Source organism: Mixophyes fleayi, chromosome 2 (genome assembly GCF_038048845.1).
Source record: "Mixophyes fleayi isolate aMixFle1 chromosome 2, aMixFle1.hap1, whole genome shotgun sequence".
In the NCBI taxonomy this organism is placed as follows: Eukaryota; Metazoa; Chordata; class Amphibia; order Anura; family Limnodynastidae; genus Mixophyes; species Mixophyes fleayi.
Window position 1 is genome coordinate 22,314,369 of NC_134403.1, and position 18,876 is coordinate 22,333,244.

General features: G+C 39.7%; 1 protein-coding gene across 10 annotated transcripts in view; it reads right to left on the minus strand.

Annotated features, from left to right (window-relative positions):
• Window positions 1-210: 210 nt before the first annotated feature.
• DLG2 (discs large MAGUK scaffold protein 2) overlaps window positions 211-18,876 on the minus strand; it is a 1,188,444-nt gene continuing 1,169,778 nt past the window's right edge. For all 10 annotated transcript variants that reach the window (XM_075198643.1, XM_075198642.1, XM_075198647.1 and 7 more), the window contains 6 exons: window positions 13,139-13,189; window positions 11,467-11,568; window positions 4,645-4,817; window positions 3,783-3,892; window positions 2,422-2,513; window positions 211-396 (listed from right to left, as the gene is read on the minus strand). In XM_075198643.1, coding sequence (XP_075054744.1) covers window positions 290-396; window positions 2,422-2,513; window positions 3,783-3,892; window positions 4,645-4,817; window positions 11,467-11,568; window positions 13,139-13,189 — 635 coding nt within the window. In that variant the 3' untranslated portion in view covers window positions 211-289. The remainder of the gene's footprint in view (window positions 397-2,421; window positions 2,514-3,782; window positions 3,893-4,644; window positions 4,818-11,466; window positions 11,569-13,138; window positions 13,190-18,876) is intronic.

Sequence of the window (18,876 nt, forward strand, 5' to 3'; positions counted from 1 at the left end):
TTTGACGCAAGTAAATCCTTAAATGATGGAGGGCTCAGCGACTACTTACTCTCCATGCATTGATGGTCCCACCCGCATTGTAATGCTCGTCCTTCTTTTCCGCTGTTCTCGATTAAAGGCCCATCATTCCATAAAACTCTTTTTGCTGTACATTCAGTGAAAACTCACGGGCCGCAAGAACATAATCACAACAAAATGTTTTAAAAAAAATAAATAAAATAAGTGTCCAAAGAAAGATTTAAGGGAAATTCTTCTAGGTTCCTGTTTGAATTCAAAGTTAGTAGCTAAATTATAACTTCTCCTTAGAAGGAATCCAGATGAAGGGTCCAGATTGTTCTTCAATAACCAGTTTGCATGTGTTATATATATCATCCAAAGTGTCGCCTTGAACAATTGCTGCAAAAATCAAAAGTGTTGTCACGTTAGTCTGAAATGTGTTACTACAAGGAGACATCTGTTTTTTAAATGATATATTTGTTTATGCTTATGTTGTTATGTGTATTGCCAGATGATATTAAATTCTAGTCTGTATATTTTACAGTTAATTAATAGATGAGTCTTAATATGTACAGAGCATGGATATTTGCTGCAACTGTCTTTGTACCCAAGTCAGTTGTCTGTTCTACCTGCCTCTTATCTAGGCTGTAAATGAGGAACTGCTATGGGTTCAGTGCAGGCAGTTATCTATTCTACCTACCTCTTATCTAGGCTGTGACTGATGAACCACTATGGGTTCAATGCAGGCAGTTGTCTATTCTACCTGCCTCTAATCTAGGCTGTGATTGAGGAACCACTATGGGTTCAATGCAGGCAGTTGTCTATTCTACCTGCCTCTTATCTAGGCTGTGACTGAGGAACCACTATGGGTTCAATGCAGGCAGTTGTCTGTTCTACCTGCCTCTTATCTAGGCTGTGACTGAGGAACCACTATGGGTTCAATGCAGGCAGTTGTCTGTTCTACCTGCCTCTTATCTAGGCTGTGACTGAGGAACCACTATGGGTTCAATGCAGGCAGTTGTCTATTCTACCTGCCTCTTATCTAGGCTGTGACTGAGGAACCACTATGGGTTCAATGCAGGCAGTTGTCTGTTCTACCTGCCTCTTATCTAGGCTGTGACTGAGGAACCACTATGGGTTCAATGCAGGCAGTTGTCTATTCTACCTGCCTCTTATCTAGGCTGTGACTGAGGAACCACTATGGGTTCAATGCAGGCAGTTGTCTGTTCTACCTGCCTCTTATCTAGGCTGTGACTGAGGAACCACTATGGGTTCAATGCAGGCAGTTGTCTGTTCTACCTGCCTCTAATCTAGGCTGTGATTGAGGAACCGCTATGGGTTCAATGCAGGCAGTTGTTTGTTCTACCTGCCTCTTATCTAGGCTGTGATTGAGGAGCCGCTATGTGTTCAATGCAGGCAGTTGTCTATTCTTCCTGCCTCTAATCTAGGCTGTGATTGAGGAGCCACCATGGGTTCAATGCAGGTTTGACAAGAGGGGAGCAGCTGGTACTGAAGCCCTAGGGACCGGGTCTTTGAAGTGTCTGGAGGTCCCAAGCTAGATAGAAAAAAATTGTATTGTGCCTGGAAAATTGTACCGGGGGCCTGGAAAGTCCTCTTGCCCCTTGGCCTGTGATCACTCACCACAGCCCTGGTTCAAAGGAAAGGACTCTAATTGCACCATTTCTCTCTCCGATCACTTACAGCAATAAGGTTACCGGATGCCTTTTCTCCCCTGACTGAATATTTTAAGCTCGGATTTGGAGTTAGTAACAACAGGGACATGGGGCAAAAACATACCAGGTACACCAATAATTGTATTCATTACTACATAAGTTAAAACAAAATGATAAATGTACATTGGTAATGAAAGTCAGGCCCCATAATACAAGATTCAAGATATAATAAAAACCAATATTTATTATTGCAACAAAAAAAACTAAAAATGATAACATACACTGAATATGTTACGATTATTGGAGCCAGAGTAAATTCATTTCTGGGCTCCCATCCACAGTGTAATGGGTTATTTTCTCAGGGACTCATCGCAAAGGCCAAGTACAAATGCTATTTTTGCTCTAAAAAAAAGTCTGAAATAAGGGGCTCATTTCACTTTAAGTGATACATTGTGTTCTAACCGTGTCAGCAGCATGCATACAGCGTCCTATTGAGACCAGAATAGGGGGAGATGAAAGGACAGCCTACAGTGGTATAACAGACTCACTCATTATATTATATATCTGGCTCAAACACAATAACGCTCTAAAAGCTTTTGTATCATGCAAGTGTCAAATCTGACATCGCACAGGGGAAAAACTCTTGTGATTTTTTGCAACTCTTTTTTTAAGGAATATACAGATTATCTCCGGTATGTTCAATAAAATATGGTAGTTTTATTTCTCAAATAATAAGAAGCGAATGGATCACCTGTAAAAAACTCGCCAAACTCCTGTTCTAATTTCAGTGCTCGATCGTAGGTTTTCTTTGCTTGTTCTTCTGTCAGACGTTTGCTGATTTCCCTGTTTAAAACCAAAAAAACACATCAATTAAATTGTATTTTAAGGCTGTAAATCAATGGTGTAATCCTAGAAAACATAAGTGCCAAATCTATACAAGATGCAAAGGTGAGTATATCGTGGATGAGGTGTAACTGAGGGTAGTATGATAACAGCCACAAAGAAAATATATATAGTATAAATAACTAACTTATAGAGGAGTTGTGTACATAGTATTGTCCCATTTTACAGCATGCAGGAAAAGACAATGGCGCTATACATTTGTCAATAGAAAAAAAGATAAGAAGTGAAACCAGAAATTGTACTTAATGGTCACCTTTGCTGCATCTTGGTAGCCAAATTTCGTGCTGGCTCGATTACAGCACTGATGTAAATATCAGAATTATAGAAGTGCCAGTTCACCTTCTGTGACTTAGGGTACTAGATTTTGAGATGTCAGGGACTTTTTAAGATATTAGTGGGCCCAGAGCCTAATACCACAGTAGCAAAACACAGGTTGGATTACTTTCAGGGCTAATTTTTGGGTATAAGGTTGTTGTTTGGAGAACACAACATTTTAGGATTTAGATCATTTTAGGGTTGTGTAAGGGTAATGATTAACTTTAGTAGATTAAAACTGAGATTAGTCTTATTATATATATTTTAACAATGTTTTTACCAATCACATCTTAGGTTCTTGGTCAAGCAATTGAAAGAAGAGACTGCTATCTTTGAAAGACCTAGAAGCTGTTTTAGTGCCTATCAAGCCATAGACCATTACTAGGAAGTTTAACAGTGGCCTTGGAAAAACCCGAAGTTCATACTAACCAGCATAGAGTGATGGAAGGTCCTTCAGTACTTCTAATCTGAGGGGTGGGGGGTCCAGGTAACTATTCTCCCCTCCACTCTTGCTTGTCTGTGATTGTCAAGGTCTGCATAAAAACCTGGGACTCACCATGAATTGACGGAAGATGGAACAGGACTTCGATTAAGGTCAAGGTGAACGAGGGTGGACTGCTCTAGACTCTAGAAAGTATCTTCTGCTGACCTTTTACATGTATTCTAAACAGTGGTTAACGTCTCCCATGTGGTTATTCTGGATCCTCCCAGAGCTCATGGACTTTACACAATAGGATCTTACATTCAATGCAAACTGTTCCCCATTTCCGCTAATCTCATATCTCACCATCGATTGTGGTTCAAATTATCCCCCTCCACCCATTCCTTGCAATGTTCCAAGCTTCAATTGTTTGCAAACCTTGCAGAGTGTGATGTGTAAGAAAATGTACTCACATTAATGACTCCACAGATTTGGGTTTTATGAAGATCGCTATAGGATAAAGTTGTGCTACTTGTAGTCGCTTGATAGCGTTTCCTGATACGTCTAGAATACAGTGCTTTCCCTGTTACAAGCAAGGAGGCATAAATATTAAACCACAACACAGAAACACTATCACATAACACTGTAAGCAGATTACTAAACTTAGCAGTATGCACAGTTCAGTCTTACCCTATAGAGTGTAATGGGGTATTTTCTCCCTCCCCTCTATCACAAACAGCAAAATGCACATCCCCTAGTCCTTAGCCATGACTAAACGGCTTACAATAAAAAGCGCAAAGAACAGATATTTCCTTTCAATCTTGGCATGAGAATATATTATCTGTTTGAATCGACCAAGACAGTTCTGTTAACTAGAAGACTGCAAGACGGCTCTGACTTTTGTGCTACCCACAGCCAAGCAAGCGAGGATCTTTCTTAGCTAAACAGCTTTTTAACGATGGTAAAAAATGAAGTAGGAATACAGATTTTATTGAATACAAATAAGAACATAAATCGTATTAAACAAAATATATAGCTAAAATAGAGGCTATTTCTATATAGCAAATGTAATATTTCTGCCCACTGCTAGATAACACTGTTTTGAGTGTATTCAATGTCTGATTGGTTGCTACGGGCAACACCTCCACTTTTCCTTTCTAAAAGGTTTGATAAATCTCCCGCGTTTCTAGCGCATATGTCAATATAATACATAACACTAACATTGGAAGCCATCATAATTTCACTGATTACTGTATCATTCCCAACAGCCCAAAAAGACCTTTCTATCTAGCAGAAATATCTATTTTTACATCAAAAGGCAAAACAGCAACTTACCCTTTCCGCCACAAACTTTACAGATTGTACACTAGTTCCATACAAGTTGTCATTGTATTGCCCAGCCTCTATGAATTTGTGCTCCTGAATATCCTTTTCCATCTGTTCCCTGGATATGACAAAATGGTAATCTCTCCCGTCCACTTCATAGTCTCTCTTTGGTCTTGTGGTATCTGCGTGGGAACAAGTGTCAGTAGAACGTAGGCACATTTGTAAAACAAAAACTCATTGTTTATGATAATTATATATCTTGTATGTAGTATATGCAGCGAAATATGTGTCTTAAATAAATAATAACATTAAAAATATTACACATTTTTTTCTGGACCTAAAAATTTATTTTTCCTTAATCACATTTGTTTCAGGCATTTTCAAAAATTATTCTACCCTGCTGAACTTCAATAGCTTTAACATGTGATATTGACACTGTGATTGACTGAAAAGTTTTTTTTAATATAAAGTTAGGACATATAGCTAGAAGACTATATGTGTCAAGGTTTAGGGGGGCACCTAAAACACAGGGTGACATAATGCCATTTAATCAGTGTTTTTATTTCTCCTATGGTGCCCCGTCCAGTGACATGAGGGTATGACAGCCAGCAGCTCCTTACCTGTGAAGCTGACGGATGCTTCTCCCCCATGTGAGTGATACACTGCGGGTGTGGCGCTAGGATATGATGTCACAGCCAAGCGCCACACTCCCAGTCTGACAGAGGAGCAGAAGATGGCACCCTCCCCACTTCCTGCTTTGCACAAGGTAAGAAGCGGAAGGTAGGGCCGTACCTGAGGGAAGGGGACATGCATGAAGGGGGCATCAAGGGCACCCACAGAATTTATGCCGACCCTGTGTAAGCTTCTTAATATAAACACGTATTTGTAGTTTCCAAGGAAAATCTGATCTTGAGGCGCCTTTCACTGATGTAAGAGTCTCTAATATAGTTATTGTTTTCTCAGCTGTGTGTTGAGTAAATTAATTTGAAATGAGTGGGGAACCTGGGGTGCACTAGAATGTTTCCATATCATTAGAACATTCACGAGATCAGACCAACTTGCATCCAATCAGAACAATGACACATTCATATAACAACCTGCATCCAATCAGAGCGTTAAAACATTCATATGACTAGACCAACCAGCATCCAATCAGAACATTACAACATTCAAATGACTAGACCAACCTGCATCCAATCAGAACATTACAACTTTCATATGGCTAGACTAACCTGCATCCAATCAGAACATTATAACATTCATATCACTAGACCAGTGATGGGCAAACTAGATCCGGCCCACTTTGCACTTCTATCCGGCCCGTTATTATGCTGTGAATAATTCAAATATAAATACAGAAACTAAATACATCCCTGTGCGAGACATGCGATGCTTCTCTCTTTTACGCTGAACCAATAAGAACACAGATTGTCGTTGATCACGTGAAGATCACGCTGCATGCTTTGTTGGTTACTGACGCTGTAACGTAAGTTAGTCTGTTATGGAATGTGCACAAAGCATGGAGGTACTGCTGTGCTGTGTGTGCAGAACATTCCAACCCCAAAATGTCTAATAGGAAAAGGAAAGTGGATTCCGAGTGCCGTGTTTTCAAAGATGAATGGACCTATAAATACTTTTTCACAGTTTGTAAGGATAAACCAGTGTGCCTCATCTGTACTGAAACCGTAGCAGCCTACAAAGAATACAACATTTCCCGCCACTTCATTTCTAAGCATCAAAATGCCAATTATGAAGCCATGACTGAATCTGAAAGGAAACAAAAAGCAGAAGATCTTCGCAAAAAATTATCAGGTCAGCAAAAAAAATTTATGAAAATAAATAGTTCTCAGAAAGCAGCTACACATGCAAGTTATATTGTAGCATACACTATTGCTAAAAGCAATAAAGCTCTTTGTGATGGGGAGTTTGTTAAACACTGTATGCTCCAAGCTTGTGATGTTTTATGTCCTGACAAGAAAAAGGATTTTGAGACTGTAAGCTTATCTAGTAATACTGTGACGTCTAGAGTCGAAGGAATAAATACAAATCTGACATCACAGTTGATGTCAAAGATAAGTAAATTTAAATTCTGCTCCATTACTATGGATGAAAGCACGGACATAAATGATACTGCTCAGTTGCTATTATTTATAAGAGGTGTTGATGAAAACTTTTCTATTACAGAGGAATTAGCATCCATGCAGTCGTTAAAGCATACTTACCAACTTTTCTAAGTTGGTGTCCGGAGACTCTCTGTAGCAGGTGGGCGTGCGGGGGGCGGGGCGCAGAAATCGTGTCATTTTGGCCCCGCCCCCGTGACGTAATGACGCAAATCGCGTCATTTGACAGCGGGGGCGGGGCTAAATGCCGCGATTCACCGGGAATCGTGGCGTTTGGAATCTAATTCTGCCCACTTCACTAGGAAGTGGGGCACTTCCTAGTGAAGTGGGCAGAATTCGGGAGATTGCCACACTCGCCCGGGAGTCCGGGAGACTCTCGCAAAATGCGGGAGTCTCCCGGACATTCCGGGAGAGTTGGCAAGTATGCGTTAAAGGGAACAACAACAGGGTCAGATATTTTTCTTGCATTTCTGGAAGGCCTATCAACTTTGAAAGTACATATAACAAGTATATGCAATATTAGGACGGATGGAGCACCAAGCATGATCGGAAAAAAACATCTCAATTTGTTGGTAACTTTAATCAAAAATATCCCGAGAACAACGTTGTCTTTCTACATTGCGTCATTCACCAAGACGCCTTGTGTAAATCTGCCTTGAATATGAAACCCGTGCTTGATGTAAATGTGAAACTTGTAAATACTATTCGATCTCGTGCAGTTACTCACAGACAATTTCGAGACTTTCTTGACTCCATGCAATCTGAATACTCAGACGTGCTGTACTACACAAAAATAAGATGGCTTAGTGCAGGACGCGTCTTCGAGCGAGTTTGGCAGCTGAATGATGAGATAGTGTCCATCTTCCATGAGAAACAGTGGTCTGTGGAGTGTGAAATGTTGGAAGATACAACATGGCTTTCTGACTTTTCACAGATTATCTCTGCCACATGAACAAGTTGAATGTTAAGATGCAAGGGAAAAATCAATTTATCCACGATATCTGGGGCCATCTTAGAAGTTTTAAACGACAACTTGCTCTGTTTGCTAATCAGCTAGCTAAGAACGACTTGTCTCACTTCCCGAGGTTAAATTCAATAGCCCCAGTGAAGAAAGACAAACTAAAGAGCTACGAAGACAGTCTGAGAAAACTCCATCTTGAATTTAAACGAAGATTTGAAGACTTCAATGCCATTGAAAAGGACTTGGATGTTTTCAGCGTGCCTTTTAATGAAAACTGTGAATAAGTGAAACCGGACTTGCAAGTTGAATTAATTGAATTGCAATCTTCCAATCACCTCAAACAGTTGTTTCTCAATGTCCCAAAATTAGAGTTCTACAAGTCTTTGTCGAAATCCAGTTTCCCAAATCTGATATCTCACGCTCAGAAAGTAAGTGCTATGTTTGCTTCATCTTTTATATGTGAACAGGTGTTTTCTACAATGAAACTTAGAAAGAGTTCTATTAGAAACAGACTGACAGATGAGCATTTAGCTTCACTTCTCAGAATCAGTACATCCCGGTTCGAACCAGATTACGAGGAACTTATAGAAATGCAGTCACAGCTTCATTCATCACATTAGTTTTATAATAATTTGTATTATATAAAGCTAATGTGATTGTATTGTATTATATATTTCGATATTTGAGTTTGTTAATAAATTCATTTGGCCCACCTAAAGTTTTTCATTTTAATTCGGCCCGCTGCTGAAAAAGTTTGCCCATCACTGCACTAGACCAACCTGCATCCAATCAGAACAATAACACATTAATATAACAACCTGCATCCAATCAGAGCGTTAAAACATTCATATGACTAGGCCAAACTGCATCCAATCAGAGTACTAAGGCTAGGTACACACTGAAGAATATTCCGACCGACGTGTTATCTCAAACGATTGCACCAACGACTGATTGTCCAATCAGTCTGACGATTCATGCATACACACTGATACGATTTACCATCAGATCTGTGCTCTTCATCTGGTCCTTCATTGGTCCTCTAGTCTTCAGAGAATGACAGCACAATAATCATTCATTCATTATTGTCACACTGATTAAAACTGCCTTGTTATAGCCTTAGACTAGGTACACACTGGCCCGATGATTACACGAAAAACCTCAAATCAGCCGACATCCGACTGTTTGGTCACATGTCGCGTGACTGTGTATAGTGACACGATGATCTAGAGTCGTCCCAAAGTGCCGATCACCGTTTCATTTGGTTGGTCGTACTGTTTAATATTTTCTGACCAATCACTGACCGATCATGTAGTGTGTATCTCATGCTCACGATCTCCATAGAGTTTACAGAATTGGGCTCTTTTCAGCCGATGCTAGCGATGAATGTCCAGGTGAATAAATGTAGAGAGTGCTGTAGAAGGAATAATTAATTTGTTCGTTCTGAGACAGAAAGTTTTGTTTCAGAGTAATAGAAGCTAACGAAACTCGTTAGGACATGTGGATAGCTATAACAAAGCAGTTTTAATCAGTGTGACAATGTGACAAGAGTAAATGAATGTACATTGTGCTGTCATTCTCTGAAGACTAGAGGACCAGATGAAGAGCACAGATATGAAGGTAAATCGTGTCAGTGTGTATGGATGAATCGCCAGACTGATCGGACCTTCAGTTGTAGGTACAATCGTTTGAGATAACAGGTCGGTCAGAATGTTCTTCAGTGTGTACCTCGCCTTTCACATTCATATAACTAGACCAACCTGCATCCAATCAGAACATTACATCATCATCACCATTTATTTATATAGCGCCACTAATTCCGCAGCGCTGTGCAGAGAACTCACTCACATCAGTCCCTGCCCCATTGGAGCTTACAGTCTGAATTCCCTAATATACACACAGACAGACAGACAGACATACAGAGAGAGAGACTAGGGTCAATTTTGATAGCAGCCAATTAACCTACTAGTATGTTTTTGGAGTGTGGGAGGAAACCGAAGCACCCGGAGAAAACTCACAGAAACATGTGGAGAACATACAAACTCCATACAGATAAGGCCATGGTCGGGAATTAAACTCATGAACCCAGCGCTGTGAGGCAGAAGTGCTAACCACTAAGCCAACCTGTATCCAATCATAGGGTCGGGAATTAAACTCATGAACCCAGCGCTGTGAGGCAGAAATGCTAACCACTAAGCCAACCTGTATACAATCATATCACTAACACATTCATATGACTAAACCAACTTGCATCCAATCAGAGCATTAGACTGCGCACAGGGAAAGACAACGCTTTAGCCAATCACAGCATTAGACTGTGCACAGGGAAAGACAAAGCTATAGCCAATCAGAGCATTAGATTGTGCATAGTGAAAGACAATGCTATAGTCAATCACAGCATTAGACTGTGCATAGGGAAAGACAAAGATATAGCCAGTCAGAGCACTAGACTGTTTATAAAACTGAAGTTTACAGACCCAGATGTAATGCAATCAGCAACATAACAGTAATAATATATTTCAAATTAGAGTAAAATTATATTGTCCAGGCAGATTTGTTTATTTTCATTACTATTAATGATTTATGATTCTGGGCAACCACAGTCACGTGGCCCATGATGTAGTGAGCAGAGAGGCTTTGGAACGCCCCTCTGAGTTCTGTCTGCACTGTGACATCCTGCTTCTCACCTCTCTGCTATCACATGACATGCTGAGAGCTGTGAGCCTGTGTCTGTAGCAGACTGACTGAGTCCAGAGAGCTTTTGAAAATGAGATAATGTTTGGTAGAATGATAACTATGACAAATAGAAGTATGTGTAAAATGTACTTAACTTGCTATTTAAAGGAAAGAAATAAGGTAAGGCAAGGGGCCTTATGCTTAAAGCAATATGACTATTTTCTAGACTGTACCTGATGATAAAGTTTGCAGTGGAAATATATTACAAATTATTAAAAATCTTAGAATTAAACTTAAAATAATATTATTTGCAGGTTGTTGCTATCACATGCTACTATTGTTTATAGCCTATGTACTTATGAGCTGGAGACTTTATAAGACACATATTAAGTGAATAGTGAAAAAAAACCCATGGTCTGGGGACTGTAAATTATAGTTATTAATTTTGCTGGTACAAAGATAACCTCCTTATGTATTTGTGGACTGAAGATTTCAGCTGACGGGTATCAATTCAGTTTGAAAAGACCCTTAGTGATAGAGAAAAGGGTGATCATTTTAAATCTTGTTTTTAGCCATAAGAGAGCACAACAATGAGTACACTTTTTGCAAAACATATTATTAATTGAAAACTATGAATATAGTTATAAAAAATTAATGTACATCTCCATTTGTTAGATCAGAGGGGTAGGCAGATCCCTAGGTGCTAACATACATTGGGCTATGACTGTTCTGTACAAATATATCTTATAAAACAGCACAAATTATTGCCTACGCATTTATCTGTTACTGGTAAGTGTATTAAACCTTCTAAAAAGCAAAAAGTGGAGGTGTTGCCCATAGCAACCTAGAATGTACTAGATAAGTGATAGCTGGAATATGAGAGGTTGCTATGGGCAACACCTCCACTTTTCCTTTTTAGAAAGGTTGATACCTTTTTTCTCTTAGTGTCTGAGGTTTGTGCTTCCACAAACATCTCCGTTAAGGATGCCTATCAATATATTCGATCCTTCCCCAAGTGTTTTTTCTCTTTAGTATAACGGAGATAGCTTACAGCAAGTATAAAATCCATAAACTTACGTGGAACACATGAGCCAAATTTTTCCGGAAATTCAGATATCAAGTCGTCATTGATGCGGTCTTTCATTGGACCAAGAATAATGACCGGCCTGGTGTAATTAACTGGAGAGAAGACATGGAATTCATTATTCTGCATTCAGCAAACCTTGCCTGATATACTATTATCCCCAAGAATAATGCTGATATATATATATATATATATATATATATATATATATATATATATATATATATATATATACATTATATGGTACACATTCTATAGTGAATGATTGATTACATGATTAACTATTAATCACAATATAAAATTGACTTCAGTTTAGCTTTGGAATAAATATCTTATCAGTCTAAGATTTAATACATGACACATTCGCCTGTTTGTTTAGCAGAACATACTCATTACTATACAGATACCCTAAGCATTATTAATCTAATTTTCCTGAGTGGAGGGGCTCCAATAATGTGTACTTTAGTAAATATTTGAAGGAGATATATATATATAGGCTCACTGTCAATCTGTAAAATAAATTTATTAAAGGGTCATTATAGACCTCTGAGAAAAGTTAATAAAATGGAATCAATAAATTAAAAGTGTCATTTTAATGATTAGGCAATGTAATTGTTCACAATACACTACCAAAGGCACCTTTTAGGTGGGATAGTCAGTTATATCTGTATATTTCCAATGTGGATGTGAATCACTTTGGGAAGCTCTTACTCAACAGTACAAAACACAAGGTCATCTTTTATGCTGGAAATAAATTGTTTGTTAGCTCATTGTTACTTGCAGTAAAATTGTACTCTCCCCATACAACAGGCGGAGGTAACATCAATCATTTCAGCAATAACAACAATGGGTAACGCTGACACTATCGTAGCAGTTTAAAAACTGTGTTATAGAAGTATTTTTTTAATAAGATGGTAGAACATGGAGGCTAGGAGGAATACAATTCAGATCAGACGGCAGCTTCTTCGCCATTTCAAGTAAGATTGTGTAAATTAATACAGATGTGTAATAAGATGTTATTTTCACTGTTGAGAGCTTTTAAACTCTCTTATTCTCTAACAATAATTTGCAAATGATTAATTTGATCTCCCTAGAAATCTAGAGAACATTGTTCTCCAACCACTGACAGTTACAAATTTCAAATTGAGAAATGACTTAAAACATATTTTTCGTACTCTTGTCAGAATGAAGTTTCTCCAATGCACAGTGGAGGCAGCCATTTTCACTATTCACTTGGAGTCGGTGACATCATGGAGGTGCGTGGCACTTCACCTCATGTCTCAGTGACATGACTAGTTATTGATAGGGGGATATCTTACTTGGCAACTTTTATTACGTTCTACCTGGGAGATCCTGGAGGGGAGGTCTGGTAACTAGTGCTTTACGGGGGGCATGGTGACGTGACTGCATCACTGTGTTCCCCACCCCTTTCTATGTAATGCTGAAATTTACGGCATCCCACAGCAGGGTAGGGGCCTGATGACACAAAACACATGATTAAGCCCCGTCTGTGCCGGGAAACAGAAGGGTGCCTGCTCTTCTGGCAGTCTGGGGGGACACCCGAAATTCGGGGACCGTCCAGGAGAGCAGATAAAGGGAAAATTCCTTTCACGCATAAAATGGCTACCACAGTTATACGTCAAAAAGTGCAATACAATAACTTACTCTCCTGCCTGGTAACTGGTTCATATGATAGAATAGAGTCTTCTTGTCCTCCTGGTTAGCAATGAAAAAGAACAAAATGTCATTAAAAACTGAAATAAAGAATAAAAAGCGTGAACATCACCACAGAGAGAGAGAGGGAGAGAGAGAGATACTAGTCCTGTGGGTCTGAATTAATAAAAGGATAAATTATTTATCATGTTATACAATGTTGCCGGAATCTTTGTACATTTATAATAACACTGATTCCTCAGAGTGTGTGAAAATGTTTCACTGTCTGGCGAATCAATACAATATAAAACAGTATGAGTCCTCCCAAGGAGACATTCTCTTTTTGTTCATCTTTGTTCTAAGAAAAGAAGAAAAAAGTTAAGATGAACAAAAAAAAGGATTTTTCATCCCAATTTTTTGTTCCTCACATCCAGCAGAAAATGAAACATAACGCCATTCTAAAGTGGAGGACAGTCTTACCTTTTCTTAGTCAGAACAGCTCTGGTTACTCAAAAATAATAAGAATGATAATATTAATATCATAGATTGTATAAGCTGCTCACTGCCTGCTGCCATATTTCTGTAAAAGTCCATCCTACATACCAAGTCAACTGATGAATAAATGTACTAACAAGTTAGCATCAATGTCTCTTACTACAAGCTTTCTACAATGGAAAAATCAGGCCATGTCCATATTGGGTGAGACTACACCCTTTTCCCCGAAGACCATGGGGTATATTTACTAAACTGCGTGTTTGAAAAAGTGGAGATGTTGCCTACAGCAACCAACCAGATTCTAGCTGTCATTTATTCAGTGCATTCTACAAAATGACAGCTAGAATCTGATTGGTTGCTATAGGCAACATCTCCACTTTTTCAAACCCGTAGTTTAGTAAATATACCCCCATGCCTTTTTGGGCCTCTGAACACTGGCACTGCCCTGTGAAAATCTTGACTATTGACTAGAAAGCGGGAGAATCACATCATTTTGTCCCTGCCCCCTGCATCAAAATGTCGCTTTCACTTAATTTAGTCACTCGGCCAAAGATGACCCCATTCGCCACGCGACGTCCTCTTCTGCCCTCGCTCTAGTACAAGTATCAACTGAGCTTTAAACTTGCCGGAGAGACGAAGTGCATGCTGGTACTTATAGTTCAACAGCAGAGCACAGTTTCGTCAACAGATCATATGTGGAAAATTCCCTTGTGGTAGAAGATACAGAAAATGAACGGCTCTCAGATTTATACACATTGCTGTCAGTGTTTTTTCTTATATATTCATATATTATTCAAATCAGATGTGACCCTCCCTTACAACCGCTCAAAGTGTATAATTATCTCTCCCGTGACTTAAATGGAAATAATTGCTGCAGGAAACACTGGAATGTCCTTGCACTGACATCATTTCAAGTTACAATATTTCCTCCAGCCCATAAAGCTTTTAATTTGGATCATGGGATATTATTATTTTTCTGACCTGAACGCAGACTACAAGGACAATCCAAGACATTTCTAAAAGGGAAAATGTTCCTTATATCTAAGTGACTTTTATGTCTCTCTAAATGTTCAGCAAAACATGTAGGTACGACTGAAAATAAACCGCATAAATTGAGGCCTGCTTTGCGTACGGACGAAACGTCATAAAAAGAGCACTTCCACGCAATTCCAACTGTATTCAAACCCAAATGTATCTCAAGATACGTTTCGATTTTAATCTAGGTGCAAGGAGAACGCTCTGCCGTATGTAGATACACAAAAAAGACTGCAGTACACGCACAGGCGTCTGTGTGATCTACGGTGACTTCAGAACGCATCCAAGAAAAAAATTATATTACAAAATCAATGAACAACTCTTAACAGTATAATCATTATTAAAAACATGGATTTAATATCTTTCACCATTAAATACATAAATAAAGATGCTTTTAATGCACACTGTACATCATATTTGCCAGCTCCCCGGGATGTCCTGAAATCCGGGTCGGTCTCCTGGACTCCCGGGAGAGCACGCAATTCTCCCGCATCCGGCATATACCTGGCCAAAATAATGCAATTTGCGGTGAATCGCGTAGTTCTGGCCCCGCCCCCGCATCAAAACAGAATTTTCAATACGGGTGGCAGGGCCAAAATGAAGCGATTCACCGCATCCCGTCCCCTTCCACCCTCTAGTCACACCCACCCTGTCCGGGAACTCCCACACTTCAGGCAAGTATGCTGTACATACATTGCATTTTTAGTTCAACTTATATGTTCTGTACTAGCTAGTGGCACACATACATGAGGGGTACGTTTTGGATGCAAATGTATCCAACTCTAAATGTCCCCCTATAAATCTCTAATAGAAAACTAACTGGATAATCTTGATTCTAGATGCTTTCTGGGCATGATATAAGTTGTATGCAGCGCTGTACCACTGTTCAACTTCACCAAGAACCTCTTCGATGACATAATGCACAAACTACTCTACAGAGGCACATTTCTCGCCTGTGTTCTCGATGGTGAAATAAAAGTATGAAAAAACACGTCTCTGAGAAATGGCTGCCTGTCCCGGTCTCCTATGTGTCATTGTGGAAAATGAATTCAAATTGCGCAAACCTATTTTCGCTCTCTGGAGAAACGCTCCACCTTTTACTGAAATATTTTACAGTTAATTGAAAAAAGCAGCATCTTGACCTATTTTCTAGCTTGATGAAAGCTAACCAGTTCCACGGAGATCACAGGAGAAGCAATTTAAAAAGCCAATATTTCTCTACTAGTAGAAGTGAAAATGACTGTAGTTAGGATTAATTATATTGGGAAAAAATGACCTGTCACTATTCTTTTTGATGGAGATTGCAGAAATTACCTGGTATTTATTAGGTACATGGCGGAAATGTAAGACTGAAGGAGCAGGCATTTTTCTTAGAACTTTCATGAAAAAGTAATTAATCTGCAGTTATAACTACCTACAAATAGGCTTTCCATTAACCAAGTCATAGGCAAACCGAGGGAGGTTTCCTAGTGCCTGAAACCCCACTCCAAGCCTGGAGCACAGAATAATTGAGGTGTCTGGACCCTGCACCCACTTCACACGGCTCTGCTTGAAAAGGGAGAGCTTCGGGCACCTAACAGTAGTGCACGCAGCATTGCCCATGTATATTATAGAGATAGGAAAAGTTGGAGAGCAGCCAAGCACTATCTAATGATGGTGTGGTGTGAAAACCCCCCTCTACAAATCCTGCGTTTGTCCCTGCAAGCTATAGATGCTTAAATCTATTTTTAATGTGACTACCAGGTTGATTTTACCTACTGTTTTATATGCAGGCAGAGAACTACATCTCCCAGCATGCAGTGGGGAGCAAGAGGTTGTGAAGGAGCAGTTACAAATGTTAGTTAGAATTCTAAAGGGGGACTCAGTGAGACAGACATCCTGAGGGAGTCCTCTGCAGCAGGACAACTGGAGGGCTGAACGGAGGTCTGAGTGAAAGTGAGACCCCAGAGAGGGAGAGTCGCAAGGGGAGAGTGGAAAAGGGTTCCCAGTTAGAGCGCTTACCGGACACCTGAACACAGAGGAGCCGTCTTGGATGCAGATACTGGAGACCAGTGGGGATAAATAACTCATGTTTACCTTATTATTGATTTGCTTGGACTGAGTATTGTGTTACTAGTCAGTTAGGGAATAGGTGGGGAGGCCTGAAGAATATTGTATAATACCCTTTTGCGGAACTGTGATATAATAACAAGGGTGAAGTTTGGGGACAGATAGTTGGGGGATGAGACTGAATTTAAAACTGAGAAAAACTGCACCAAGCACTTTGGTATTATCTGTTCTCTGTGGAAAAGCCTATAACTGTGTGCTGAGGAGCCAGCTTTTATTAAAGTGACTGTATGCTTACGCCTAAGAAGAAAAGAGGGAGCAGCGGGTTGTAAATTGCATCAGTATTTGTGTTCAATTGGAGGAAAGATGGACAAGGTGATCTGTATTTGAACTGCCTATCAACGTAGACTACATGATTGTATAAATAAAGTTTATTGTATGTTACTAGTGATAGTCATCCAGTTTAGCGAGATAGTACAAGACGGGATAGAAATACCGCTTAGTGGTATAAAACTATTGAGGCCTGTGAAAATTGTGTATTGGATATTAGTTAGTATTGTTCTCAAGTTACCGTTAAACATTGTTTGAGTAAAGTTTGAGCACAATATTATTGATATAAAAAATCTGAAAAAACTTTAGGCGTCCACGCCTCACTAATAAACGTGCCTGTGTGGCTTCTAAAGACCACCCTGGTGTAGTGATATCTCCTTTGTGTGTGCCTGTGGTCCTATGTAAGAGTTCCGATGGTTCCTTGGTCTCTCTCTGGTGTTGCTATCTCCAGGTCACTACCCCACGAAGAGCCTACAGTGTTTAGTCCAAGGTGGAGGCACTATGCAACACTGAGTGTAAGGTAAAGAGTTAATTTATAGACAGGGCACACAAAGATTGGTACACACACCCTAGCAGAGGAAAGGGAATGTTACATATATAAGATGCCACTCTCTGTTAGGGACTGCCCTGACTACCTGTTTCTCCCTGAGTACAATTTAAATGTTAAATCATTGTCTACAATGTTGCTCTCTCTTACATCTCTTCACGTATCCCTGTTTAACTCCCTAGCAGGACTCTTTAGTCTGATAATGGAGAATGATAGGAATACGTCACTATCTAGAGGCTTATGCCTGTCATCCTCCCTTTTCTCCACCTCCAACTCCTGTCTGCAAGACATCTCCCATGCTGCACCTGAACACTAACTCATACAATAGATCAACCATAACCTTCAAGGTTTTAAACATACCCTTTCTAAACAAATTGGTGTATCCCTTGGTTTACAATGTAAACATTCCCCATCACCTATTTCAGCTCTCCACAACTTATTTACTGATTAACTGCAACAGTCATAATATACCCTCCAGCGTGTGTTATATCCTCCTCATTTATATTCTCCTCAACACAATTTACTTCTCTGTTTGCCTAGAAAATAACTTGGTGGGTGGCTCATGCAGCATAATTCCACTTAAGTGCATGTTTTTCAGGCGTTAAATCTGCATAATAGACATAAGGGGGTGATTTTGAGAAGAATGTAAAAGATGCCCTTTGCGCATGTGCAGATATGTGTCTACAAGTTTAATAATTCTATGTCTGTATTTTGAATCCAAGCACATCTTAAAATATGTGCAAAATTAAATCTAGCATATAGATGCGTTGAGTCCAAATATGCAGCAATCGTTATCAACTTATGGGCAGCATGGTGGCTTAGTGGTTAGCACTTCTGCCTCTCAGTACTGTGGTCATGAGTTGAATTCCTGACCATGGCCTGATCTGTGTGGAGTTTGTTCTCCCTGTGTTTGTGTGGGTTTCCTCCGGGTGCTCTGGTTTCCTCCCACACTCCAAAAACATACTGGTAGGTTATTTGGTTGTTATTAAATTGACCATAGTCTCTCTCAGTCTGTGTGTGTATATGTTAGGGAATTTAGACTGTAAGCTCCAATGGGCCACGGACTGATGAGAGTGCTGCAGAATTAGTGGCGCTATATAAATAGCTGATGATGATGATCAACTTGAACACTGCACCCATCTTGTGTTGGAGCAGTTTTTAACCCTTAGTAAAGTGCATAAAAAACAACAAAGTAAGGTGCATCTCAAAGGGTCATGCCTAACTTGTGTCTGCACACCATGACTAGACTGCACTTTCACATAAACGCCCCTAAGCTGTCTCTCTAAGAGCCAGGGGC